The sequence below is a fragment of the Corylus avellana genome, chromosome 2, assembly GCF_965113065.1.
Source record: "Corylus avellana chromosome 2, dhCorAvel1.hap1.2, whole genome shotgun sequence".
NCBI lineage: Eukaryota > Viridiplantae > Streptophyta > Magnoliopsida > Fagales > Betulaceae > Corylus > Corylus avellana.
In genome coordinates this window covers 7495371-7522596 of record NC_142491.1, presented here as the reverse complement: position 1 = coordinate 7522596, position 27226 = coordinate 7495371, and the positions used below count along the sequence as shown (strand labels likewise).

At 36.9% G+C, this 27226-nt stretch overlaps 3 protein-coding genes across 3 annotated transcripts; 1 reads left to right on the top strand and 2 right to left on the bottom strand.

The window, feature by feature from the left end:
• The first annotated feature begins 5850 nt into the window (after nt 1–5850).
• On the top strand, nt 5851–10864 carry NF-YC11 (nuclear factor Y, subunit C11). The gene is made up of 6 exons (XM_059598093.2): nt 5851–6118; nt 8007–8079; nt 8177–8270; nt 9176–9298; nt 9390–9447; nt 9951–10864. Exons 1-6 carry the CDS (start codon nt 6086–6088, stop codon nt 10452–10454), a joined length of 885 nt encoding a protein of 294 aa, XP_059454076.2. The 5' UTR covers nt 5851–6085; the 3' UTR covers nt 10455–10864.
• A 1117-nt stretch (nt 10865–11981) lies between these two features.
• On the bottom strand, nt 11982–15509 carry CYSB (cystatin B). Its single transcript, XM_059599128.2, has 4 exons — nt 15287–15509; nt 13974–14196; nt 13151–13296; nt 11982–12313 (listed from the first exon to the last, which is right to left on the bottom strand). The coding sequence occupies exons 1-4, from the start codon at nt 15488–15490 to the stop codon at nt 12176–12178; spliced, it is 711 nt and encodes a 236-aa protein (XP_059455111.1). The 5' UTR covers nt 15491–15509; the 3' UTR covers nt 11982–12175.
• Nucleotides 15510–17041: 1532 nt separating this feature from the next.
• Nucleotides 17042–26398, bottom strand: LOC132190104 (uncharacterized). Its single transcript, XM_059604994.2, has 7 exons — nt 26037–26398; nt 24245–24444; nt 21237–21881; nt 20239–20389; nt 18684–18860; nt 18045–18214; nt 17042–17614 (listed from the first exon to the last, which is right to left on the bottom strand). The coding sequence occupies exons 1-7, from the start codon at nt 26314–26316 to the stop codon at nt 17507–17509; spliced, it is 1731 nt and encodes a 576-aa protein (XP_059460977.2). The 5' UTR covers nt 26317–26398; the 3' UTR covers nt 17042–17506.
• Nucleotides 26399–27226: the final 828 nt, after the last annotated feature.

The window sequence follows — 27226 nt, the reverse complement described above, 5'->3', positions numbered from 1 at the left end:
AGTGTTTGGAGAGCAGGGAGGACTGATCTTGGAGATAGCTTTAATGATATTGCCTTTATGGTCTCTGCAAACGGCTGCTTGAGCAGAGAAATTCTCTCTAATTGCTGTGTCAAAGTTGATCTTATGATAGCCTTCATGGGGAGGGGACCAAACTTCTATTTCTCTAGGAGAAACAGATAACCAAGCTGCAGCATGAGAAAGAGAGGTCTTTTTTATGGAGAGAGCTAGTTTGGCAATATCTGGAATTACCCCTTCATGAAGAGCTTTGTTCCTGCTAAACCATAACATATCACAAAAAACAGCAGCATATATTTGGAAAAGATGAGACTCAGCTTTAGGAATGCCAAACGTAATATGGGGATTTAAGATCCCCTTGATCCAACTAGGGAGATTCATGGAGGACCAAGCCATGGAGTCCATAGGCCAGAAAGAATTTCTCCAGGCAATTCGGGCAAAACAGCACTTGAAGAATAGATGGGGAAGGGAATCTTCTTCAACCTTGCACAGGGGGCAAAGGGCCTCTGAAGGAGGGATAGGAAAAATGGCCTTTAGTCTGGCTTTAGAAGGGATAATATCCCAGGCAATTTTCCACAGGAAGGATTTGAGCCTGGCATTCAGCTTTAGGTTCCACAACAGCTTCCAGGAGAAAGCACTAAGAGGGGAGGAATGAGAGGAAACTCTGGGGGAGCTGATCATTTTGTAAGCTGACTTAGTGGAGAATTTTCCAGACGGGGAGAGAGGCCAGAAAAAATCATCACAAGGGGAGCTACTGATAGAGATTTTAAGGATTTCCCTAACACTATGTAAGTCAAAAGTAGAGAGGAGGAGGGGGGTATTCCAGGTAGCATTAGGATTGATAAGGTCAGAGATATTTTGGGGAGTGGAATTGAAAGGAGCTGTAGAGAGAGGAGAGGGCCTGAAGGAGGGGATAGAAGGGATCCAAGGGGAATGCCAACAAGAGAAACTGGACAGGGAGTGGACTCTATGGCAGGCTCCTTCGGAAATGATAGGTTGAGAAGAGAGGATGCCTTGCCATAGCCAAGAGGGGGAAGAATGGGAAGAGGGGGAGAGAAAAGTTCCAGAAGGAAAATACTTACCTTTGAGCTGCTGCACCCACATTGAGTCTGAGTTGCTTTGGAGCTTCCAACCGAGCTTAGCAATGAGAGCAAGATTAACTTCTCTCATTTTCCTGATCCCCAATCCTCCAGCATCTCTCGGCAAGCAGAGAGAGTCCCAAGATTTTAGAGAGAGATTTCTGGTTTTTGAAGGAGGGAAACCCCACCAGAAGTTCTTGAACAATTGGTCAAGCTTTTTGCTAATGCTGGCAGGCAACAAAAAGGTACTCATAGCATAAGAGGGGATGGCTGCTGCCACTGCTTGAATGAGAACTAACCTACCAGCTTGGGAGAGGGTCTTAGCTCTCCAACCTTCTATCCTATTCTGGACCTTTTCTAAGATGCTTTGGCAGGCTGCAATTTTTGATCTACCTATGAGAAAGGGGAGCCCTAGATAAATAGAGCAAGAAGGATTAGGGTTGAAAGGAAGAATATTTAGGATGGAGGAGCAGGTGGAGGGTTTGGTATTATTGCTGAATCTGATAGAGGATTTTCTGTTGTTGATGGATTGGCCAGACCAAGCACAATATTTGTCTAAACAGGTTTTAATACAGTTAGCTTCAGGGAGGGATGCCTTTCCAAAGATAAGCAGATCATCTGCAAACAGCAAATGATGAATGGCAGGGGATCTCCTGGCTATCTTCATGCCTTTTAATAAACCAAGACTTTCTTCTCTAAACAATAACCTGGATAGCACTTCTGAACCCAAGATGAAGAGGAAAGGGGAAAGGGGGTCTCCTTGCCTCAACCCTCTTCCAGGAAGGAACTTGCCAAAGGGGCTGCCATTTATGAGAATGGAGAAGGAGGGGGAGGAGATGCAGGAAGCAATCCAACTGATCCAAGTGGCATGGAAACCCAACTTCTTCATGACTGCCAGAATCAAGGGCCATTCCATTTTATCAAACGCCTTTTCCATATCCATATGCAGAAACATGAAACCTCCTTTACCTTTCTTGTTCTTGAAAGAATGCAATAGTTCATGGGCTAAAATGGAATTGTCTTGGATATTTCTCCCTGGTACAAAAGCAGACTGGAGAGGGGAAATAATCTTAGGGAGCAAAGCTTTCAGCCGATTTGCTAGGATTTTTGAGATGATCTTGTAGGCAATATTGCAGAGGCTTATGGGCCGAAATTGATCAACTGTGTGAGCCCCATTAAGCTTGGGGACCAAAGTGATGAAGGTGTGGTTCAGCTCTTGGCTCAGCTGCTTATTCTGGAAAAAATTCCAGACACATTCCAGGACTTCTCCTTTGACAGTAGGCCAGTATCTTTTGTAAAAGAGGGCAGTGAATCCATCTGGACCAGGAGCTTTTTGTGAGCCAAGACTAGAGAGGGCTTGAAACACCTCTGCTTCTAGGGGGATAGAGCAAAGGGACAGGTTTTCTTCTTCGGTTATGGTGGGGTTGAAAAGGTTCAGGAGCTCTTCTTCAATGGGGGGAGAGGTGGAAGAGAACAAGTTGGTGAAATGTGAAACAAAATTTCCACCAATTTCTGCTCTATCTGAAACCCAACCCCCATTTCTGGATTTAAGGAAATTCACTGCATTGGCTCTCCTTCTGATGATGGTGGATGTGTGGAAGAATTTAGTGTTGAGATCAGTGCAAGTAAACCAAACTTCTCTGGATTTCGATTTCCAGAGAATCTCCTCTTTGATGAGAAGCTCATCAAGGTTTATCTTCAAGTTAGCCTCTAAGGAACAGGATTTAGGACAGGGAAGAAGCTGTTGGACCTCATCAATTTTAGCTTTAGTTGCTTTGATTTTGGACTGAATATTTCCAAAGTGAAGGAAATTCCATCTTTTGAGAGAGGCTTTAGTGTGATTTAATTTCTGGTTTAGGGAGGAGCTAGGGGAGCCATAAACCGGCTGGTTCCAGGCTGCATTGATAACAAACTCACATGAGGGATCTCTAGTCCAAAATTCTTCAAATCTGAAAGGTCTAGGCAGCAGGGTAGTATTGTAGTTGGTGTTGAGGGAAATGGGGTGATGGTCAGAGGTTGTGGCAGGGAGATGAATGAGGGAGTACTCAGGGTGCAGATGTATCCAGCTGAGGGAAGCTAGACCTCTATCTAGCCTTTCTTTGATAGAGGCATAACCTTTCCTATTGTTACTCCAAGTGAAAGGGTTTCCAGCAAAACCAAGGTCAACAAGGCCAAATTGATCAATAAACAGTTTGAAGGGGCAAGTGGAGGAGTTAGCAACAGGCCAACCTCCTTGTTTCTCCGATTGATCAAGCACAAAATTGAGGTCCCCAATACAAAGCCACGGACTAACAAAAGCTTCACCAACAGTGGTGAAAGAGTCCCAAAAAGCAGTTTTGTCTTTCTTACAAGGGGGGCCATATATACAAGAAAGGATCCAAGGGGAATGGGGGGGATCAGAATAACACCAGGCAGAGATGTTATTCTTGTTTGTGATAAAACATTCTAAATCAATTCCAGGGCGCCAAGCAAGGACCAGACCACCACTAGAACCGATAGGGGCAACTTGAGACATTAAGTAGAAACCAAGAAGATTGAGAGAAGCTGAGACCAGAGAGGGGGAGGATTTGGTTTCTGAGAGGAAAAGAATGTCAGGGCTGTTTTCGCGGATAAGCATCCGCAGGGACCGAACTGCAGCTGGCCTGGAAAGCCCCCTGCAGTTCCAAGAGAGGATCTTCATATGTTCTTTGGGGACATATCATTGTCCCCTGAGAGAGAGAAATTTCTGAGAATAGGAGAGGGAGGAGCAGCTGCCTGTTTGTTCTTGCGGGAGGTTTGGATGATATTTCGAAGGTGAGGGGGGGTGACAAGACTGGTGGGATTAGCCAAGGTGTCCATTTGGTAAGTAGTGTCCATATCTTCGGGTAGGATTCCATGGAGGTTGGAGTCAGAGCCTTTTTTGAGAGAACCAGAGGCACCAAGACTACACTTCCTTTTTCTGGAAAGCTGAGTGGTTATGGAGGTGGGGTTGGCATTTGAGGGTTCTTTCTTGTTGTGGAGAGGTTTAAACGGTTTGGGATGTCTAGAGGGGTAGGGAGAGGACCTGTTGTGGGCTGTTTTTTTGAGTGAGGTTTTGGCGGGGGAAACTGGTATTTTTTGAAAATCAGTTGGTGGCGTGGAGTTAGTTGGGCTTTTTAGAGGGGTGGGTTGGTTTTTGGTATGGGTTACATGGGAATTTTTTTGGGCTTTTTCTGCAGCAGATTTGTGGGCCCCTGGATGGAAAAGTTGGAGGTCAATGGAGAGGGAACCAGGAACTAGATTGATTGGGGTTTCAGGAGAGGGATAGTTAGCTATAGTAGTGGTTTGTAGGATGGGGTGGTTGATGAGAAGGGGTTCAAGTAAAGAGGAGGGGTCAGGTCTCTTAGCAGTGGGGGAGTTTCCCAAATGAGCATTTAATGAGGTGAGGGGTGCACTAGAGTTGCTTTTTTGGGTAAGGAGAACAGTGGGAGGTGTAGTGGGCTGCACGTTCTGATTTCTGATGGAGTAAGAAAGAGAAGGGGTTAGGTGGGTGAGATTGGCCTGGTTGAGGTGATTGGGACTCGGGCCTTTTGCCTGAGTTGACTCAGCACCATGGTTGAGGTTAGTGGGAGCTGGAGCGCCATCTGAATAGCCCCAAGCTCCGGCACGCATGGGATGCAAATTTGAGAATAAATTGACTTTGAGAGAAATGGAATACTTATCAGGGAAGCTTTCTTCTGGAGGTGCACGACAGTTTAGATTAGAATGCCCAATTCTGCCACAACGGACACAGTAGATGTCCAATCTCTCATACTTCAGGGAGATCCAAGTTGGCTCTCCATGCTCTCTCCGGAGCTGGAATCCAGGGTTCAAAGGAGTGAAGACATCGATCTCAACCAGCAGCCTAAGATAGCTCCTGAAGGCCCGTTTATCACCACTATTTTCTTCGACCTTAAGGAGGTTTCCCAGGCCCTTCCCAATAGCAATGGCATTTTTTAGAGACATGTGAACCAGAGGTAGTCCATGCACCTGAATCCAGAAGGGAAAAAATTTGTTTGTCAACTCTCCCAACGTTGCCTGCGGATGCCAGTGTTGAAGAGTGAGCAAAGAGCCATTTACATTCCAAGTGACAAGCCTATGGATTCTATCAATATGTTCTTGTTTACTGAACTTGAACAGAAACTTGTTTGGGCCAAGAGCTGCAAAAGAGAAAGGGCAAGCAAAGTCCCAAGCTCTTTGAAGGGCTGCATTAACGGAGTGGTTGTTGTGGGTTTTTTGGGAGATGATATGTCCTACTAACGGGAGGATTTCAGCAGGATTAGTATTATGGGGAAGAGTTTCTATTTGAGATGTGGGGTCTTCCCAGGAGAGGGCGGCTGTCTGAGCAATGAGAGCTTCAATATCCATGGGGGAGATAGGAAGAAGGAGGGAGAGAGGGGTGGGGGGGGGGGGGTGGGGGGGGGGGGGGGGGGGGGGGTGGGGGAAGTGGGAGGAGGAGGGGGAGACTAGGGGGGAGACTTTGTCTTAGGGGGGAAGGTTCTTCCAGGGAGAGCTCTTTCAGAGGGAGAGAGCGAGACTGTCTAGATGTCGGTTAATTCCATGTCAAAGAACCCTTAGCAACGGCCCTCTTAATCATCAGGCAAGATGGCCACAGCTCCTATGCGACACATCACACACGTATGGAACCAAATAGAAGGCTTTCTCTTACAAGTAGGATGCCTTCTGATTGGGCTGTCTTAAACGTCTGGTGACAGTGCTGTTACGCTACTGTCATTTCTTTTTAACTTTTAATTTTTATTTTGTTTTCTTTGTCAAACTCGTACGGGCGGATATTCCGTTGAAACGAACCATCTATTTTTGTGGGTAAAATCTAAGGACTTTCGGATCTGAGATGGGTTTTGGTAGATTTTTTCTGACAAAATGGTGATGGTGGTGGTGATAAAGCTGTGATTTTGTATTGAAAATTCGATTATCTTTTAAGGTTTTGTTTTTTTTTGTGTTGGTGTTATTTCAATGCCTTTAGATCTGACACCATGAGGAAGAAGCTCGATACTCGGTTTCCTGCTGTAAGTTTTCTCCTTTCTCTGTCTACGCTTTTTTATTTTTTATTTTTAAAGACTCTGCTTGGTTGCTTGGAAAACAGAGGAAAAGAGAAGCGAAATGATATCTGAAAGTCATGATTTTTTTTGATTAATTGAATGATGGGTGTTAATTAATTTAAATTCTTTAGTTTTTTGGTGCTAAAGTTTAGGCTTTCTGTGGATTTTTCAAGTGTTGGGTTTTAGTTTAAAGGAGTTGAATCAGCTGGTGGGTGTTTCGTTTTTGTTGGATTTATGGGTTGTTTGATCTTCCGGATCTTGTTTTATTGTAATTTTGTGATTTTTTGTTGCATTCCTGTGGTTGTACTAAGAACCAAAAATGTGTTGATGGGTATTTAATTTTGGTGTTATTATGAATTGGGTTGTTTTTTTGTTCTTAGGTTTGCTTTTGGTTTCTATTTGATGATGCGATTTAGTGTTAAAATCAGGTTATGGGTGTGTCCTTTTTTGAGGCTCTTTGGGAGATATGTGATCTGGTTTAGTTTTGTTTAGGGGTAATAAATTGCGGTTGAGAATTCCATGACTGGGAACTTTCCTTTAGGGAAATACAGCGAGAAGCTATGATGGATTCTATAGGGAAGTTTATATCCCTCAGGACTACAATATATAGTGGAATTAAAGGCCTTCTTCTTCAAAACCCTTTATAACTGGATAGCTGCCTAAGATTGTTTTCATTACTTTCTTATTTTTTAAAATTTTGGTTTTTAGTTTTAAATTTTTTTTATGGGTAGGTGTTTTTCTTGTATACTTCGTGTGAACTTGGGTGCGCCCTTTTATGTTTTAATTAATTTTTATGAAAAAAAAAAGGACGGTTTGACGTATGTTTGTGCACGCTTGTTAGAGTATTACTGGTGTTTTTCACTTGTTTGAGAGCTGATTGGGGGAGAAACATTCTTCTTGGACCCGAGACTTATAATCTGATATACATACACATTTGGAGACCCGAGTGCATAACATCAATGTGTTAGTTTAGATTAGAGATTATTTGTAGGGAATTAATGAATGTTAAAGAAAGAATTCTGGTGATATGGTCTGCCACACACATCAGATGGTTTCTCTTCTTGATTCCTTAATATTAATTTCTTTGCCAAACATATCAGAGTTCTGTTTTTCCAGTAGCTGCTGCTCTCTTAGCTGAAAAAAGAGCCTACTTATTCCTAAGATGTCAATCCAACCAAAAGTTGCATGCATGGAATAGAAACTCAAAATTACTAGGATTTTCCTGTATTACTTTGTCAAAGTCTATCTTTCCAAGAAATTCTTCATTTCAGAAATGAACATTATATCCTAGAACCTAGTGCTGGCCCCCTAGTTGTTTTGCTTCATATCATTTTTTCTTTGGCTAGCCTCCTAATGTTGCCATCAAGTCTTAGTCTTTTGAACATGACTCTTGTGAGATGGATGTATTTTCAGCTTTGGGTCTGCCATCACAATCATAATTTTCCTGCCCCCAGGGGGAAAGACCATTATGGGCCTTAGGAATGAGAAAAAAGGCTGACAGTTTCCTAGCTTTCTCAGATGCTATACTATAATTGAGAAATCCTCTATACATCTTTTAATGATGTCTATCCAGACTGTCATCTTATAATGCTCAAAGCCCAAAGTGATAAAAACGATTATAGTTGGACTTGGTGTTTAACATTTTTAACATTTCTCGTCTTCGAGTCTTTTAGACTTGTTTCCTCTTTAGATTTTAGGCGCTTGTAGAGTGTTTGCCTCTCGTGTATACTTTTTGTGTATGAGGGATTTACCTTTTTCTTCCAATAAAGACATTTGTATTTATCTGTTACGCCTTCTAATTATTGTGGTTTTATTATCTAATCTCATTATCTGATAGAAAGTATTAATTTGACAGGCTCGGATTAAAAAGATAATGCAAGCGGATGAGGATGTTGGCAAGATAGCGTTGGCAGTGCCTGTTTTAGTTTGTGAGTAGCTGTGGCTTTCTAGATTAATATGCTTCTTCCTGCAGAGTCCTATGATATTTGATAGCCTTGCTTATCATCTTCTTGGATAATTTTGCAGCTAAAGCATTGGAATTATTTTTGCAAGACCTTTGTGACCGCACATACGAGATAACCCTGCAGAGAGGAGCAAAGACTATGAGTGCATTGCACTTGTAAGTAAAGGATTACGTTGATTCGTTTTCACTCTATTGTTAGCTATTAAATTGGCATTGATTTGTTGAAGAAGCTATCCTAGAAATAGTAGCTAGACTTTTCCAATTTCACACTCAATGACCTCATTAGTATGGTTTATGAAGTAGGTTTCCTTCCTAAAATGCATAGATCTACTTACTCTGATTACTGAGATTGGTGATACTGCATATGATTTCGTGGGTTTTAACCTTGTACTCCTTTGTAATATCGTTTCCTTTTGCTAAAACTAAAAAATGACTTGAAGTTTCTTTAGATATTTCCTACCATACTAAGAACCTTTTTGACGTAAAAGATTATCTGGTGCCTTCTTATAAACACTTGATGTACTTGGTGAGACCTAACTAGGGTTGTGCCAATTGAAAATCTTGCATCTAGTAGGTCTCAATCGTGAGTATCTATGGGAAAATATGGGTCAGATAACCATTCTGCTATGAGGAAAAAAGAATGAATTTCTTTTTCCAGGAAAACCTAACAGTTAATTTGGCCAATGAAAATCTCATTGTCATAACCCATTCCCTCAAGAAAAATAAAGAATCACATTTTCTACCAAGTGACATCCATCAGGAAACAAATGAAACCTTTTTTTTTATATAACAAAATGGACTCTTGTTATGATATCTTATGTCATCAGCCGACAACTACTTCCGTTAACCCTAAAAAGAAGAAGAAAGAAAAGAGAAGAAATCTCAGGTTGTGTCTTCTATTCTGATTCTTCTCATGCATTATTTATAATATTGGAAACCCTTTTGGCTTTTGTTTCCTTAGTTTATAGTGTCATGTTGCTCCCTCGTGCATGCAACTTGGTGTTTCTCATGATATTTTAAGTATCAAACTTGATCTAACTAATTTCTGTCTGAAATTGCAGAAAACATTGTGTACATAGCTATAATGTGTTTGATTTTCTGAGGGAGGTTGTCAGCCGGGTCCCAGACTATGGTCATGGTCATTCTGACGCTGCTTCTGATGATCGTACCATTTCAAGGAGAAGGTCAGAACTGCAATTCCTTTTCTTTGTTTCCGTCTTATTGATCTTGATATAGTAAGCAATTAGATATATTCGTTGAATTTTTATTCTGCAGGAAAGCTTCAGCTGATGAATGCAATGAAAGTGATGAGGAGTCAAAGAAAACCAAGATGGTAATAACTACTTTTTGCAAAGCTCTCAGATCAATTCATAACGAAGTCATCCCTTTTCTTTTATTATATCAGAGAATTTGTACTTTGTTTTTTCTTTTTTGAAACTTATTTGAAGTCTTTTTTTTTCCTTCAATTTTTTCTTGTTGATGTCCAAAACCAACTGCTTTGTTCAAATCAAGGAAAATGCATTTTTAGATTATATCACTTTTATATTGTCAATCTCTCTTCAGCAATTTTAGGGTGAGGCTGGTCGTAATTCATCAGTTGAATTTCAATGCTGCTATAATGGTTTTTTTTTTTTGGGGTGGGGGTCCTTTCTCTATTACAAAATTTGATCTAGAAATTTGTGATGTGGAATCATCTTTAAGTTATTCATCATTGAAGTTGGCACGCAAAAGAATCTCTAAAATGTTGTTATGAAGGAAGATTAGATTACTTTTGGTGTATATAGAATGTAAAGATATCCATAAAAATGGATGATGACTTTTAATTATTTCCTGCAGCATGAAGTGAGTCATGCAGGCAGCAGTGGCAGAGGAAGAGGCCGGGGTCGAGGAAGAGGCCGTGGACGAGGTGCTCGAGCAGCGGAAAGAGAAACTGCCCGTCTTGAGACTGGATCCGACCCCTGTACATCGCTTCAGAACAGCAACAAAGATAATCAGAACCTGGACACATTGATGGATAACAGTTCTGAGGCAAAGGAATTGTCAAAAGAGAATGTCGCAGTTACAGATGGCTCCAACCTAGCAGCTCGAAATTTCGATCTGAATGCCAATGTTGATGAGAACGAAGACAAAAAGGCAGCGGCAGCAGCAGCAGCTGCCGCTGCCACCGCCACCACCACCACCCATGCCTCCTCAGCTGGGCCTACTACAGAGACTCGACATGAAGAGCTTCCTGGCTGGTCTCTTTCTGACATGGACAAGATGGCCATTGACCCTCTTCAGCTTGCACACCTCAGCACAAGGTTAGATGAGGAGGAGGAAGATTATGATGAAGAGGACTAACTATGCTTGAAATTAGTGTTTAGTAATCAGACACAGATTAACGCTCTATGCTCATGGTGGCAAAAGGAATAAAAAGAACATGGATGAGTGGAGATGAAAGCATGCCCCAATGCAGTTTCTTCTACAAGATCTGGAAGTAATTTTTTTTTTTTTTTAGATTGTCTTAATGATTACATGTTTCTGTCATACCACTTGCTAACTATGATTTCCAAAGGTAGCTGCTCCCTGGCAACTGAAGAAAATATTAGTTTGTGAACTTTCACACTTTAATCATCAATGTATTATGGCAGCCTTGTTAGAGAGGTAGATTGCCCTTTGAGAAGCTTCTCTGTATCATATATTTCCTTCCCTGTTTGTTTCTTGTGTTACTTTTTCTATTATGGTTAATTAATACTTATTCCATCTACTCATTTCACTCTAGCTTTATATCCAAAAAATTCCCTTATTATATATAAATCCATCTCATCCTGGGGTGCCATGCTCATTTAATATATCTTGATTATTTATATTAAAAATAAATTAAATTAAATTCGGGATGTGTCTAAAATACATGTGAAGATTATTCTACCCCTTCCGAAAATATGTTGAATAATGAAAGGCCCATCTTTAATTTTAAACGAATAAAGTGAAATTGAAATCCACATCACATGTTGATGAAATTTGTAGTAAGTTGGGAAGCGTGCCGTCTATTTGTGGAAGGCCAACTGGCATTACTCGGATAATTTCGCTTTTTTTTTTTTTTTTTTTTTGTGGGGTATATGTTTTAGATGAGATGATGAGATGCATACTTTTATATATATATATATATATATATATATATATATATATTTTTTTTTTTTTCTTCTAAAAAAAATTAGTAAATTTAGGGTTTGTTTGAGATTATAATTTTACAAGAATAATGTGTGTTTTTAAAAAATATCGTAAAACAACTTTTGATATTGCAATTTAAAAAGTACTTAAGTCCTATTTAGGATTGCGTTTGAGTGGCCTAAATGTGCTTTTAACACTCAGAAAGTCCGTTTAAAAACAAAAGTACTCGTTTGGTATAAAAATTAAAAAAGCTTTTAAAGGTTCAAAAAGTCTAAAAATAGTCAAAAATCACTGTTGGCAAAAGCTTAAAAATGAAGTTTTTGCCCAAAAACTCTTTTTGACTTAAAAGTTATATTTCTCAAACGCAATCCTAAACAAGCTCTTAATCTAAAATAGAAAAAAAAAAAAAAAATTGTGATTTCTACAGGCTTAAGATGTTTATTTATTCGAAAAAACGTGAATTTAAACCAAAATCATGATTTCGCATAACAAATATATAATAAAAATTTACTTTTTACCATGTATTTGAGATTTTAAAAAATAGCAATTTTAAAAATGCAATTTTTTAAAACATAATTTTTAAAATCGCACAAAGAGTATCCGCCACAAATAAAAAAAAAAAAAAGCTGGTAAGTTGCAAGTTGCAAGCTTCTTTGAGACAATGCAAATCATCGTTTTAATCATGGTGCTGAGTTGGATTATCAAGTAAAAAGAATATACAAGGTCGTAATATCGCCATTCATTCATATAGATATTTTAGAAGTCATACACACCTTAAAATCAAAACATAAGCAGAAGGTAAAAAAAAAAAAAAAAGAAAAAAAAAAGAAAAAGCCACGAGCCCAAAGAGCATATAAACATGTAGATTATAAAATATATTTTTTTTATGAGATTACAAAAGGTAAACCAAATCAGGACTGCTGTTGCTCCATCTGATGCAAATGGAAGTTACCTTCATTGTTCTTGTGTACTTCCGCTTTATACTTCTCTTCTTTGCTTCCCCTCTTGACCTTTAAAACCAGGTCAAACTTTGCAGAATCTTCTACCACCTGTTTTCACACGTTTTCATTAATAATAGCATCTTGCTTCAAACAGCATGAAATATAACTATTTTCTTGCAGTTACAGTCTACATTATCATTTTCTACTTCCGTACCTCCTCCCTATTCCTTTATTCCCTTCGCATACGTAGAATTCAAAATGCATCTGCATTTTCAAATGTAGAAAGGCAAATCTAGGGGTGGCAATTGTTCAAGTCATGTTGAGATCCAAATCTATAAAAATCAATCTTATCCGACTCATTTAATTAAATAGGACAGACCCTTCAATCTTTAACCCAATAAATTTAAGTTGGGTTTAGATTAAAAACTGCCCAAATCCTTACGTCATGCATTAGGTTTTCAACTAACTCAACCCATTTAATCAACCCGCTAATTTTGTATTAGGTTCATGACAGGTTCAAAGGTCATGTCAAAAATTACCAACTAGGCAAATGTATTATTTCCAAGCAATTATAAGTAGCTATAATTATCTACAACCATATATAAAGGCCCCATGCAAGTAGAAGTAAAAAGTATTTTCCCCCCAAATCGTAACACCTATTAGGGGAATAAGTCCTTTCATGGAGGATTCTAAGATAAAAAGGATACTGATAATACAATAGTGTATAGGATATTATGAATTTGAGTCACTATTTAGATCCACCACTCTGCCAGCGTGCTTTACTAAATGAGAGGTAATCATATAGACAAATATATAAATAAACGATCTTTAAAATGCAAAATATCTTGAAAAATATAGTTAGTTCCTGAACATAACACAGTATGATTCATATCTCAAATCGCAGTTATTCTTTCGGAACAAAAAGAGGGTATAAGAGGCACTGACCTCTGCCTTTGCATGAACAACCTCTTGAAGTTCATAAGGGAACAATGAGTTAGACCTCTGCTGGATCGTCTTGATAGCATGATTTGCCGCATCCTGAACTTGGGGATCATGTGCTGGCACTGCTTGCCATCCTGGGACAGGCCCATCTGATCACAAACACAGACAAGTATCACTGATAATGCTTTTGTTGGTTTCAGTAGATGCTACTACGGGAAAGATGTGGTTTCATTGACCAACACTAACTTCATGGCCAATCAAGTTTCAATCGCAAAAGACAATCAGGTCACAAGAACACATCCTCAGAAAAATCCCGATCCTAGGTAGTCAACATTTTGGCTATTCAAAAATTCCATCCAACTCAATCTAAGGCACCATATTCTATAATAAAGCATAAAAATGTTTTTCTCACAATAGTAGGAATTAACTTCATGGTAGACTTCTTAAAATTCTAAATGCTATTTAGTTAAATAGTTCATATTTTATGATCTCAGGGGCTCTCAGCAATTAATCAAGAGAAATTAAGATAAGTTGAAATTCGAAGCATTCCTCAATTAAATAGTTCAGATTTTGCCATCTGCTCCATAGAACTTTTTTTTTTTAAAAAAAGTAATTTGTTGGCCCCAAGGGGAAAAAAAAAAAAAAAAAATTAAACTAGTGACTTCCGCCCCGCCACATTAAGATGGTAAATACTAAAGTGATAAACCCTGAACTATTTAATTAAAAAAATAAAGTTAAAACTGTAAGAACTATCTTGAGAAGTTGATATTGATATTGTAAAGGAACATATTGGGAAGCAGTCAATGAAAGGGTGTTTGTTAGTCACCTCTCTTAACACCAAGATCTGAAGAGGTAAATGCTGGTGGTGAGTCTCCAGCATGCTTGAACTCCTGCAATTCTTTGGAGTTCAACCATGGCTTCACCCAAACCTTGGCTTCATATATCTTCTTCTTACCCGCATCAATGGCTTCAATAGTAAGATGATGCAAGGTACCAGCAACCACCTGTTCTTTGGCCTTCACAACCTTTGCAAACTCCAGCAATGCATTCTTCAAAAGAGAGAGAGAAGAGAGAGATAAGAGCAAATTAGAAAAATCCAGGAAAGTCTAATGGCTGGGATTATTATCCTATTAAATTGATCATATTTTTATGAGAAATCCTATTTAGTAGACTGACTAAGAAAATCACCCATTACCATTGATTTTTTATTTTTTATTTTATTTTTATTTTTATACAAGCTTTTGATGATCCAAAGGTCATCAAAGAATGATTTTCATACCATGCCACCACAATTATACCAGGTTCTCAGCATTTATCTAACTCCACCAAACCTTCAATGTTTCTTAAATTTTTACTAAATGGCTCAATTTTATTTAGTTTATTGTAATCTTTTCTCATTTCATTTTATTTTCAAATTAAATGGTTCAAATTCTCATCATTTCTCACACTAGTTCAGAGAAAATGAATTATATTTCGCTAAAGTGACATCCAATAATTTAAAAGAAAAAAATTAAGAACTTTCTAAGCTAATAAATGCGAACACAATAAAATCTAGAATCATTTAATTTTAAAATAGTGATACGAATCCGTAAATTGTGGTAAAACGGTAAAATCTGAACCATTTAACTAAAATTAATGGATTAAAATTGCAGAAACGCGCGAACAAAATCAAAACGGTAACTCCAGTATATATCACAAAATCATAATCATCATTAAAGAATTCCTAATACTTCTTTAATTCCTGTTGTAAAATGAGACTGGATTTTGTAGGATAATTCTTCAGTGGATTACTGAAAATTCTAGTACATTTGAATTAAGAACCAACATATTTCACAATTTACTTAAAATTAAGATGATAAAATCTGAACAATTTAATTAACCGTAAACGGGTTAAAAATCAAGCAAGCACTAAAAGTTTCAAAATCCTGATTCTCTTTTCGCAAATTCCATCCATTTTAACCAAAAAAATATCACAAGAAAATATTTCACAATTCACTTAACATTAAGATGATAAAATCTGAACCATTTAATTAACCGTAAACGGATTAATAATCAAGCAAGCACAAAAAGTTACAAAATCCTGATTCTCTTTTTTTGCAAATTCAATTCATTTTAACCAACAAAAATCACAATGAAAACCTCTTTCTTGTTGTGTTCTTCGACGGCGAAGCGAGCGAGGCCTTCGATCTCGGCGCTGTTCTGAGAAGCTCCTCCTTGTGATTCGTGCACGCCTCCCAATGTGGCCATTTCGCAGAAAACCTTCGATTCCGAGAACGGAGAGAGAGTTGTGAGAGAAATCGCTAGCAGTAATATTAGAGCAGAGAATGGGAGCGGTTTCTTCATCGTTTGGCATTTTATTCCATTTTGCAAGGCTTTTAACGGAACAACTTTCGGTCTTCGTTTCCGTTATTTGTTTTCTCTCTGTCTCTCTCTCGTGGAGCCGAGTAAAGTCTCGTGTGCTAGAGTTTTGACACGTGGCGTACACGTGTCGATCTGTTATCACGCTCCGTTCTTTCCGTTAAAAGATGCGCTTTGCTTCGTCGGTGCTCTTGCTTAGTTTCTACGTTTTCCTTTACAAAAATTTGCAAATATTCTTTATGATAACAATAAATGAAAACAATATATATATATATATTGCGATTTACACATTATAAAACGAATAAGTTTAGATCCATTATACTCAATTTTGATCATAACCAACTTGATATAAATGAACAGGATCATTACAATTGATGGTTCGAATTGCATATAATTTAAATAGTTCCATATAAAGGGGTTGTGGGCTTTCTTTCTGTCTTAGGCAGCCAGACAAAGACGAAACTACATATAGACGAATAGGGTTATCGCCCTCCCTAGTTTTTAATTTTTTTTTATTAATTTAAAAATATATTTAATTGTAGGCTTAAAAATTAAGTTTAATCTCTCATTTATACTTTGAGCCCTTCGAATGAAGAATTATAGTTCCATCCATGCAATTGGGATACGGGACCAACTTGTCCCAGATAAATGAACCCCAAAACCCCTTCTATTTGGAGCAATCCGAATCGCATGGAATTTGAGCAACCAAATTACAGAGCAAATTAAATTTTTAAATGAAACCCATTAAAGAAGAAATTAGAATAAATATTTGTAGCTCACATTATAGATTAGGCACTCAATAAAACCATACTCTTTTAGAAAAGTAGTATGAAGACTAGCGGGTGGCTTTAGAATAGAATAATTGCAAGCTAATGGGTTCACAATTTTTTTTTTTTTTTTTTGTTAATTTGTTGCTTTTGTTAATTATACTCGTTCTTCCTTGCTACTACTTTACTTTGTTGGTAGAAGTTTGATTAAGAGAGTTTACGCGGGTCCAATTCTAAATCTTCTTTTTGACTCTCTTTATGCAAGTTTATGTTTCTTTACTAAGCCTCTGTTTGTCTCTTTTATTGTCAATTCCTATCAAAGAATAAATTTGAGCCATTTGAATCTCTAGAATGCTCTTTCAAAATGAGTTGGGATGAGTTTTTTTTTTTTTTTTTCATAAAACTATCTTTTTCATATGCTAATTAAAAAAAAAACGATGTGTTTCTCGCATACTAAAGGATACGTGACAGACTAATGAACTGAGTTGAAAAAATTTATGTCGCAAAGTAATTCCAAAACTTTCATTGAACAATATATTTCCCCGAGTTAGTGTCAAAATATTAATTTAAATGACTAAATCGTTAATTTTCTAATAGCTTAAACTTTTGAAATAAATAGTAATTAAACCTGATATCAAAGCATAAGTTATGAGTTCAAACCATAACTCTACGTGTTACGCCATACTTACTGAGAAAAAAGTTTTGACCTACACATGAAAATCTAAAACTTGGAGAAGAATCAATATGGTGGGTGCATGCAATGCCACAATTACAAACAATATTATACAAATTTTATTTTGTATTCAAGTATAACAATACAACATAAACTCCCTTCTGGAGTAAAAAGTGTTTGTTTACAACAGCAAGAGAAAGGAGATCAAATCCAAAGGTGGGGGGGGGGAAGAAAAGCACAAGGCTCTGCAGCAAAATAGGCCCAGGGTGCTTCAAAAACAAACTTAAAAAAAAAAAAAAAAATCAAGAACTTGTCATGGCAATGATTCAGCACTTGAGCTGCTTAAAAAGAGGGAGGAAAAAAACATGAGTTACTATAACCTACTCATGTAACATCCTCCAATTTGACAGCTAATGAGCAAAGAAAAAAAAGTAATTAAAAGAAAAACACTTCCCCATCAACTTTGACAAGAAAAGGAAAAAGAAAAGGCATAAAGGAAAAGACTGATAAGTGATTATGCAGAAACACTTAGTCCACAGCAAGTTTTTGGTTTCTTTCCTTTCAGCTGTTCCTTGTTATGAAAACTATCTCTGGACTAGAAAAAAGCTGAGGAACACTGTTCTTCATCGTTGGTTTTGAGTCACTCTGAGATCCTGACTGGAGCCTTATCTGTAATTTGGATCCAAATAAAGAACAATCAGACTTCATAGAGACTGTACTGCAGATGGCCATGTCGAGTTTTTATTATACACCGCATTCCAAAGTTGGAATATCTAGCAAACAAAACATAATAGACCTTGATGGCTAAGTTTATTCATTATTTTCTCATGGATTAGCAACACCAATATACAATTATAGACCTCTAACTAATTATTTTGTTTATTATGAAATTTACTCTCCAATTATAGTGCCTTGACATTGGATTTCGTTGAGAGGTAAAAACACTTTTACACATTAAATCCTAGCATCTCTAGCCGTATGAAGATATGAAAGATAAATAGATAATGCCTCACTAAAATAGTAAGTTCTAATGAACCACTAAAAATTTGTCTGCTAGAGAAAATTATGAGAAGAAAAAGTAACAGATTATAGCACAAACCTCATAGCGTTCAAGGAACGATGCAAATAATGTCGCAACTCCTTGAATTACAAATTTCTGACCAACACAGGCACGTGTGCAGGAACCAAAGGGAAGAAATGCTGCATTGTCATTTGGATCATTTAAGATGAAGGAGCTCTCTCCTGGATTTACAACTTTTTCAGCATTCCCTGATAAAAGTTATTACCAAATATTTGTTATAATTGCATCATGTTAATGTTGATTTGGTGTTATGCTAAAATCAGGTCATGATTGTCATAAATTCCACAACTCAATCTCATGTATAGTAGAGGAGGGTGAGTAAATGCAAGCTAGATTTGATTCTACATGAAGCTCAAGCAATATATCTGTAAAATTTCAACAAACGTAAACCCTATTGATTGCTAAGGTAGAGTTAAACCATCTATATGGTGTTAACTAAAGATATTACTTGAAACGAAAAGGTGGGGAGGACATATTGTGGTAAATACATAAATTAAACTATTGATTGCAACAAGACATAGAAGGCGGCAGTGTGGAATGTGGATCATGAATATCAATAACTAGATAATACTGAAATAGTGAAATGAGTGTACAATAGGCAGATAAAATATAGTGCAAGTATGAATAATTAACATTGGAATTAGGCAGGAGTGAAACCTGTAGATGACCCATTAAGCACCAAATCAGATCCATTTCCAGTCTTTGACAAAAAACGATATGGATTGAATTCATTGGCATCTTGCCCCCAACTAGCATCATCCATATGTACCAACTGGACAGGCACAACCAGTACTGCTCCAGCTGGTATGGTTACACCAGTTTCGAGAGTAAAGTCTTGAGAAGTATGAGAGAGGGGGCGGGGGGGAGAGAAGAAGTTAGTGATTTAAAAAATTAACAAATAAACAGCAAATAACAATCAAAATCAGTATTAGTAAATTAGTACAATAAGAGCATGGTACATAATTATGAATAGGCACCACAGATAGATGGGGAATATAATAAAGCATCAGTATTCCCAAGAGTATTCTATCTAATGTGCTCCACAAACATGGCTTTGGCGTATAGGACAAACTAAACTAGATAAATCATTATTACAAAAGCTTGTAAATGTCCAACAAAGTCCTTTGTCCGGTCTACCTTCCAATAAAAACACCATATTAATCAATATCCTCTTATATTGCATGCTTGATTATGACCAAGGTCAAATATCAAAATATAATGCCATTTTTCCTATGAGAGGTCTTCATTTTTACTGTAGAAAGTAGGAAAAAACAAAAAGAAGCTTTACAAAAAAAGTTGAATTTCCAACATATGCAAACCCGGGCCAAAAAAATGACTTAACATTTATATCAAGTAAGGGAGGGAGGGGAAAAAAAAAAAAAAGACAAAAATGCTTTGATCAACATCAAACTATTGTGAATATCCTATAAACATTGGCAATTTTACGTAGCCATGGAACCTATTGTGAATTTTAATGCTTTATGCAAGGCTTTGTAGACCATTCACTCATGGGGAATTTTTTGAAGAACTTCATACAATATAAAAGTCAATCCTCCCCATATAGATAATATGCCAACTTTCATATAATCCACTCATTCAATATGGGCAATTCATCTTCCCAATGTGCTATTAACTTTCTAGGGTGTCACAACATGTGAGAAGGAACCATGCGTTATATACTTAACTGCCTTTGCAATCAATTCCATACAACACTACGAGAAAATATAACACAGTACAGATGAAGTCTTTCCTCATTAATAAAAAATTATAACTTGCTTGACTATGTGCATTGGTGCAAGTGAAGCGACCATCTCTAAAAACTGCAAATAAACATGATTGCGCGTGTGTACCTACAGTTATGGCTTCAAAGGTGAATTTCCTCCTTTTCTCCAAAAAATGAACATGCTAATGTGCACAATGAACATTTATGGCTTTGAGATGAATTCAAAAAAATCATGAGCAGATTGGGACCGTGTAAAGGTTTAGCAACGATTAAGTTTCACAATTAAAAGCTCACTGCATCACCATCCTTAGGTAGATATATTGTAATAACTGTATATACAAATCCTAATATACAATTCATCTGGCATGATAGAAAATAACATGTTGGAAGTTGGATGTCTAAGATAAGCTCTATGCATCCCAACACAAAGGTATGCATATGCCAGAGACAGATACAGATATCCTGCAATGTAAAGTTCCATGCTCTTACCATGTTTCAAAGAACATCTCTGTAGCAAAGGCCCTGCTGGCAGAAGACGGGCAGATTCATAAACAGTTGCTAATAATAAGACCATCTTATCAACACAATGTTGGTCCTGTTTCATTGACCCATTCCTTGTCATAATTATCTCTGAGTAAATCTGCACAAAGATAAGCATAAATTGGAATGTCACTAAAAAATATGACAACTGAAATTTTCTCTTTCAAAAAGCAAGTAAAAGCAGAATTAGAATATCAATTTAATAACACTAGAGACCTATGCACAGTTTGATACAGACCGTGATCACAACATACATATAATATATTAACAAAAGAATAATTAAACTTCCAAACGCCAAAATAAGAGATTAATATTTGAATCAAGGCCAGTAGGGAGGAGGGAGTGAAAACAATGTGGCAACCAGACAAGAACCTTCACTTAGAAGGGATGGGCATACTTCCTTCCATGCTTTATTAGTGCTTGGTATGCTCCATGTGTCATTCATAGCAAATTCTAGAAGCTTACAGATGTATTGGATATCTTACCTTAAGCACCATGGAGGAATTTATCAATGATATAGATCTAATACCGATTCCGAACAATGCATATCATCAATAATGATTCTATCATCCAATACATGCAGCAAAAAATATGCAAATATGATATGCACAATACATACACAATGCATGCACATACACAAATTTCACGTATTCATGCAAGAACACACCAAGCACCACCATATTCCTGAATAAGCATCACAGATAATAAATCCATACAACTTTAGCAAAACATTCAAGAGAGAAATAAAGGGTTCATATAACTCATAATTTTGCTAATCAAAAGGAACAGTGGGGTGGGTGCTAGAGTTTAAAGGTGCCTTCATTTGCATCCAATTGAACACTTCTAGAAGTCACATTAACTCATCTGACATCAGTTCTGAAAAAATGAATTTGGAGCAACATGCCGTAAAAATGGAAAAGACAAGAGGAAAGAGGAAAGAAAGCTACCTTATCCTGTATTTCTGGATGTGTAACAAGCCTCTCCAACAAATTACCAATCAAACCCGCTGTAGTTAGGCATCCATGGAACATCACCCCCATGATATTTCCACATGGTTCTTCTCTTGCATTAAGATCGCCATTAAGCTCATGTAAGGAAAAGTTATCTGGCATAGCAACACCACAACAAGATGGTGCACCAGATGCAGATTCCCTTCCCATGTTTGTAATTCCATTATGAAGGTTTTCATCCATGTGACAAAAAAGCCTGCAGTTCTTTCGGCACTGTTGAACAATGTCTTGAGTTAAGAATTTCAATTTTGTGCATAATCGCTGGTACCTCCAAAATCCCCGTTTCCAGAAGGGAGTAACACCATATGAGGCCCAAAAGCAAGCATCTTTAGCAATCATCATGAGGAGCTCCTCATAAATAGTTGCCTTGGACCAAGCCAAGAATGTATCTCCAAAAAGTGTGGCTCCCAATAAGGTAAAAGCCATCTGTTGAGAAACTATTTTGCAATCAATACTGCCTTTCGTCATGAATGTGTGTATTCTCTCCATGATACAGTCCACAACCTTTGTAGGAATAACAGTAGCTCTCTCAATCAATCTCCCATTTAATTCTGTCGCCAATGATTCCCTTCTCCTTTGCACCTGGATATATGTACAAAACATCAAAAAACATGTGTGTGTGTGTGTGTGTGCATACAGGTGAATTATTTTGTTCAGGGTAGAATGTGTAGTCACACATGACAGTGAGAATAATTAAATGAATGAGCCATTTCTTCTTCTTCTTCTTTTTTTTTTTTTTTTTGAGAAGCGTTCGTGATATAAAAAATGATGATTTGACAAACACATACCCAAAACTCACAGACGTATAAGAAACCTGACCATAAAAGTATGAGCTAAGCATCATTTGGCATTCTAATGACTTCAGTCAAAAGTACAATAGGCTGTACTGCATGTTACATGCTTCAGTCAACATTTGGTAACAAATTTCAGTAGATGGGTGACGCCGGGCAGAACTAGGATTGTTCTGACAGCGTATAAAAGCAGCAGAAACTAAGATTTGAAGATAGAAAAGGGAATTCAGGAAGAGAGAAAATAACAAGTAGGGAAGAGAAAATCCCTAAGTGCCCCAAATAAGCAAACAGATAAATAACTCTGAAAGACTTAAATTTAATTGATAGTATAAACTGGATTGAAAAACAACAAAGACTAGATGCCTTTATATAGGCTAGGCACCTCCTAAACTAACAAGGAAAAGGAAAAGCAAACCTAATTGGAAAAGGAAAACAAATCCTAATAGGAAAAGGAAAACAAATCCTAATAGAAAAGGAAAAACCCAATCCTTATTGAAAAAGGAAAACTAAAACACACATGCATAATTAAAATAACAATTTTCTAAAATTCCTCCTGCATCAGTCTCTCCAGGTTGGAAAGAACTTGCCCTCGAGTTCAAATCATCTTTTCCTCTATCTTTTGGATGTCCAATTAATCCCTTCCATCCTGTACTTCTCAACATCAATGCAACTTGATACCGGAAGAGAAACAATTTACAACCTATCACAACATGACTACGAATGGTAGTTTGAAAATTCTTCATATCATATTGAGATAATTCAATCTTCACACGGTATTCATTTATCTTCTCCCATTCATGCGGCATATAAATCTCCCAAAAAGGATCAACTATTTCTTCCTCATTGAAAATAAAATTTTCCTCCACCTCAATAAGATCTTCATCGTCGACATACGTATCATAAGTTGGTGGAGAATTCCAATCCACGAAACATTGAGAAGGATCTTCAACATCTTCCTCATATTGAAACTCTTCATCAACAAACTTAATTCCAAAGTCTAAGTCTCCATGTCATTCATCCCGAACACGTTGTTCCCGAAATAGAACAGGCTTGTGATACGGGTTCTCGAAATTGGATTTTGAATTGCGACCGTCAATATCGCAATACATCTCCAAGTTTTGCGCCGCTAGACGCTGGGTTAACTCCGCAACCTGCCTTTGCAAATCTTCAATCATCACGTCTTGTATACTGCGCTCATGGTAAGGGACTTCCTCCTTCGGAACCTGTTCACGTCGACCACGACCACTAGTCATGAAAAACTAATGAAAAAAATTCATTCCAAGAAGACGCTAAGCTCTGATACCAACTGAAGCCGGGCAGAACTAGGATTGTTCTGACAGCGTATAAAAGCAGCAGAAACTAAGATTTGAAGATAGAAAAGGGAATTCAGGAAGAGAGAAAATAACAAGTAGGGAAGAGAAAATCCCTAAGTGCCCCAAATAAGCAAACAGAGAAATAACTCTGAAAGACTTAAATTTAATTGATAGTATAAACTGGATTGAAAAACAACAAAGACTAGATGCCTTTATATAGGCTAGGCACCTCCTAAACTAACAAGGAAAAGCAAACCTAATTGGAAAAGGAAAACAAATCCTAATAGGAAAAGGAAAACAAATCCTAATAGAAACGGAAAAACCCAATCCTTATTGAAAAAGGAAAACTAAAACACACATGCATAATTAAAATAACAATTTTCTAAAATTCCTCCTGCATCAATGGGGTACAACCATTATTCCACACCAAAGAGAAGAAATTACTATACATACAATTTTTTATTTTTGTTGATGAATTACTACATATACATATATAATTTTTGGAACAATAATTTATCCTTCTTTGCATGTCTTCACTGAGCTGCTAATTTGAAGCAATAATTCCATAAGGAAAGACAATTCTTTTACCTTCAAGCTCCGAAGAAGACTGAAACTGACCACAGCTTCATTGACTTTGTTTTCTTAATTAATGGGAATTGCATGAGACTCTCAAGTAGAATATAAAGTTTAAAATTCATATTAAGTGTTCAGACATACATTGTCTTTCCCAGGTTCAGTCAGCACAACATACCGATACAGCTTCTAAAGCAGGCACTAAAAATTATGTATGGGAAGGAAAAAGGAAAAAAAGATGAAGGGCAATGAAAACCTAAGCTCATACCTGGTCAAAAGATGAAACAAAGAGGCTTGATGGTCCAAAAGCCAAACGGAATGCCCTCCCTGTCAAAGGCAATTTATCCTCAACCTTTAAAAGCATCTCTTTGATAAGCGTTGGATCCTTTATTGACACCAAAAGCTGTGTAGGACCCAACCACAGCTTGACAACTGATCCATACTTCTTGTGTGAAACTGATAGGACTTCTGAAAGCCAAAAGGACAGGAAACGTTATGCCATTCACTCACGCCCCAAAAACAAAATAAAATAAAAAGAACCAAATTCAAAATCATCCAATACCAGTAGCATGCTCGTATTCGAAGATATACTCGATGATTGAATATGGGAAGAAAAAATGGATTTCATCAGTAATTTGAATGGTCTATTGGTATTTTTAAGATCAAATGACAAAGATTACAATTTCAATTAATAAAGAAAACAATTCAAAGGGCAAAGGCTGAATATGATATTTCTTAGTAGCAAAGAAAAGCATTTATTATTGCTTTATTGTTGTCAATAGTGATGAAGATGATAGTTGGCATGGAGTGAGAAATAGCAACTAGTCAGGCTTCATACACAAGCGATATCAAAATTCATGAAAGTATTTACTTTTCCAATGATGAGAAAAACGTATAAAGGAAAAATGTATACGCTTAATATAAAAGAACATTGTTATCATCAGTATCAAGCAAGCCTTATTCCAAATTCTTGCAGAGCCAATGATATAGAGCCCACAAAAAATTCAACCAAGTGATTTGTCAAAAGCTTCTTAAATGCACAACAAAAAATATTGAAATTCAACAAGTACAAGAATGGAAGATCAGAGAAAAGCACCACCCAAAAAATTCCTTATCTACTTGGTTATTGAGAAAATCCATGAACACAAGTGGAATAAAAAATTGACTTCTAATCTTTTCGCTATCTGAACCCCATCAAAACTATTCCCAAGTCCAACTAAACCCAATTCAACCACCTGACTCACTGAGGTGCAGAATCCCCTTTCCTTTTCTCCATTTTTGACCTAAAATTCTCTACTTGAATTAAGACTTTCATAAAGAAAATAAATAATTTCAATGCTTCAAACTCAAATTTCCCAAAACTCAGACAACACCTATAATTTCTATTCACTTTCACACCGACCAAACCGTAATTGAAATTCCCAAGAAAATTCAAACTGAAAATGTAACACCTCAGTTCCACATTCGAAAGAGGAATAGCCCACGTAGAGTTAGTGGATTACAAAAGAGCTCATGAGTGCAGAGTTTCACATTGGTTCCTTGCTAAGTAAGATTGGGTTTTAAAAATGATTCTATAGAGCTTCAATTGCAACTCGACTAGTCCGATAACACAGGTGTGACTGTGTGAGTAGTGTTTTTCATTTTTTATGGGTCGTTACAGAAAACTTCCTTCTCTTTTCCTTTTGCTCTGTTTTGAACCTAAAAATCTCTACTTAAATTAATATCTGTATAACAATATAAGTTATTTTCTATTAAATTTCGCACCAATCAAACAAGTTACAATATTAATTAAGTTATCAGCTCAAACTTTCAACACATCATAATATCCCAAGAGTGTTTTGGGTTTTAATTAAATAATTAAATCCCACTTTTCATTTAACTTCAACTTTCCACAAATCACAAAATCCATAGCCTGATCAGAGCGAGGTTGAGAAAAATCTAGACAAGGAGTATTAAAATATAAATTAAATGACCAAAAATTTGTATTACAATATTAATTAAATGCTTAGATAAGTAAAAATTTTCACGATAAATGAAATTGCCGATGGAATGGAACTGACCGGTGAGATTTTGGCGGGTAATGAGCTTGGAGTGGCCGTAAAAAGAGGGGCAGGGAGGGCCAGGGATGCTGCGGGCCCGGGCCCAGACGATGAAGAGGCTAAGGACTTTGCGGAGCAGCAGAGCGGTGACGGCGATGAGGGAAATCCAGAGGAAGGCATTGAATTCCCGGGTGACGAAGTCGGCGAGGAATTGCGAGGCTTCATGAACTTCCTCGGAATCGTAAGCCGCGGAATTCGTTTTCAAGGAGAGGAGTAGAGAGGTGGTTGGAGATGGTTTCATTTTCTCATCGGAGAAATGAGAGAGAGAGAGAGAGAAAGAGAGAGAGAGAGAAAGGGCGTGTGGGTGTGGGGGGTCTGACTTTTTTGGTCTCTGTCGACAGAAAGATCTCGCTTTTTGTGTGTGGGTGGGTGTGAGTGGATTTTTTATTTATTTATTTATTTTCTCTCATGTGTATCTTGTGAAGTTTTGTCCTTATTTATGTGAGGATAAATAAATAAATCAATCAAATTAACATGAAAAAGAGAGAGAGAGAGGGTTTGTTCTTAAAAAAATATGCGATTTTCATTAATACCATGAATATATTTTGTCTCATGTGAGGAGAGAAACTATTATTTTTAATGATTAATACTAAAAATACATTTTTATTTCATACGAGGAGAAAAAGAAATAGACCGATGTGTGAAGAGAATATATTATTCGTATAGAGAAACAAAAGCTCATAGTCGAACAAATAAACAAAAGAACGAGAAAATGAAAATTATGATGATGGATACAACGGCAAGAATATATTCATTTACAAAGCGTATGACTAAGAGTATGTATGAGATTGTCTTTGAAAAATATAGTTTTTAAGTAAAAAAAAAACGTTTTTTTGCAAAAGTTTTATTTTTAAAATATTGCCAAAAGTGTGTTTTGGCCATTTAAAAGCGCTTTCAATTTGTTTTAGTAACGAATATTTTTTTCTTTAAACGAACTTTTTGAGCGTTAAACGCATTTTTAGATTCCTTAAACACACACTCAAACAAGCTCTAAATAATTATCAACATTATAATATATTTATTTACGTGAATTAATCATGTCATTTTGTATTATGTAAGGATTTTGTCATGATTGTTACGTATTTTGTGTTTCTTTAGCATCTAGTGATGGTGATTATATGCTTTTTCTGTGGCTCTATTCTAATTTACTC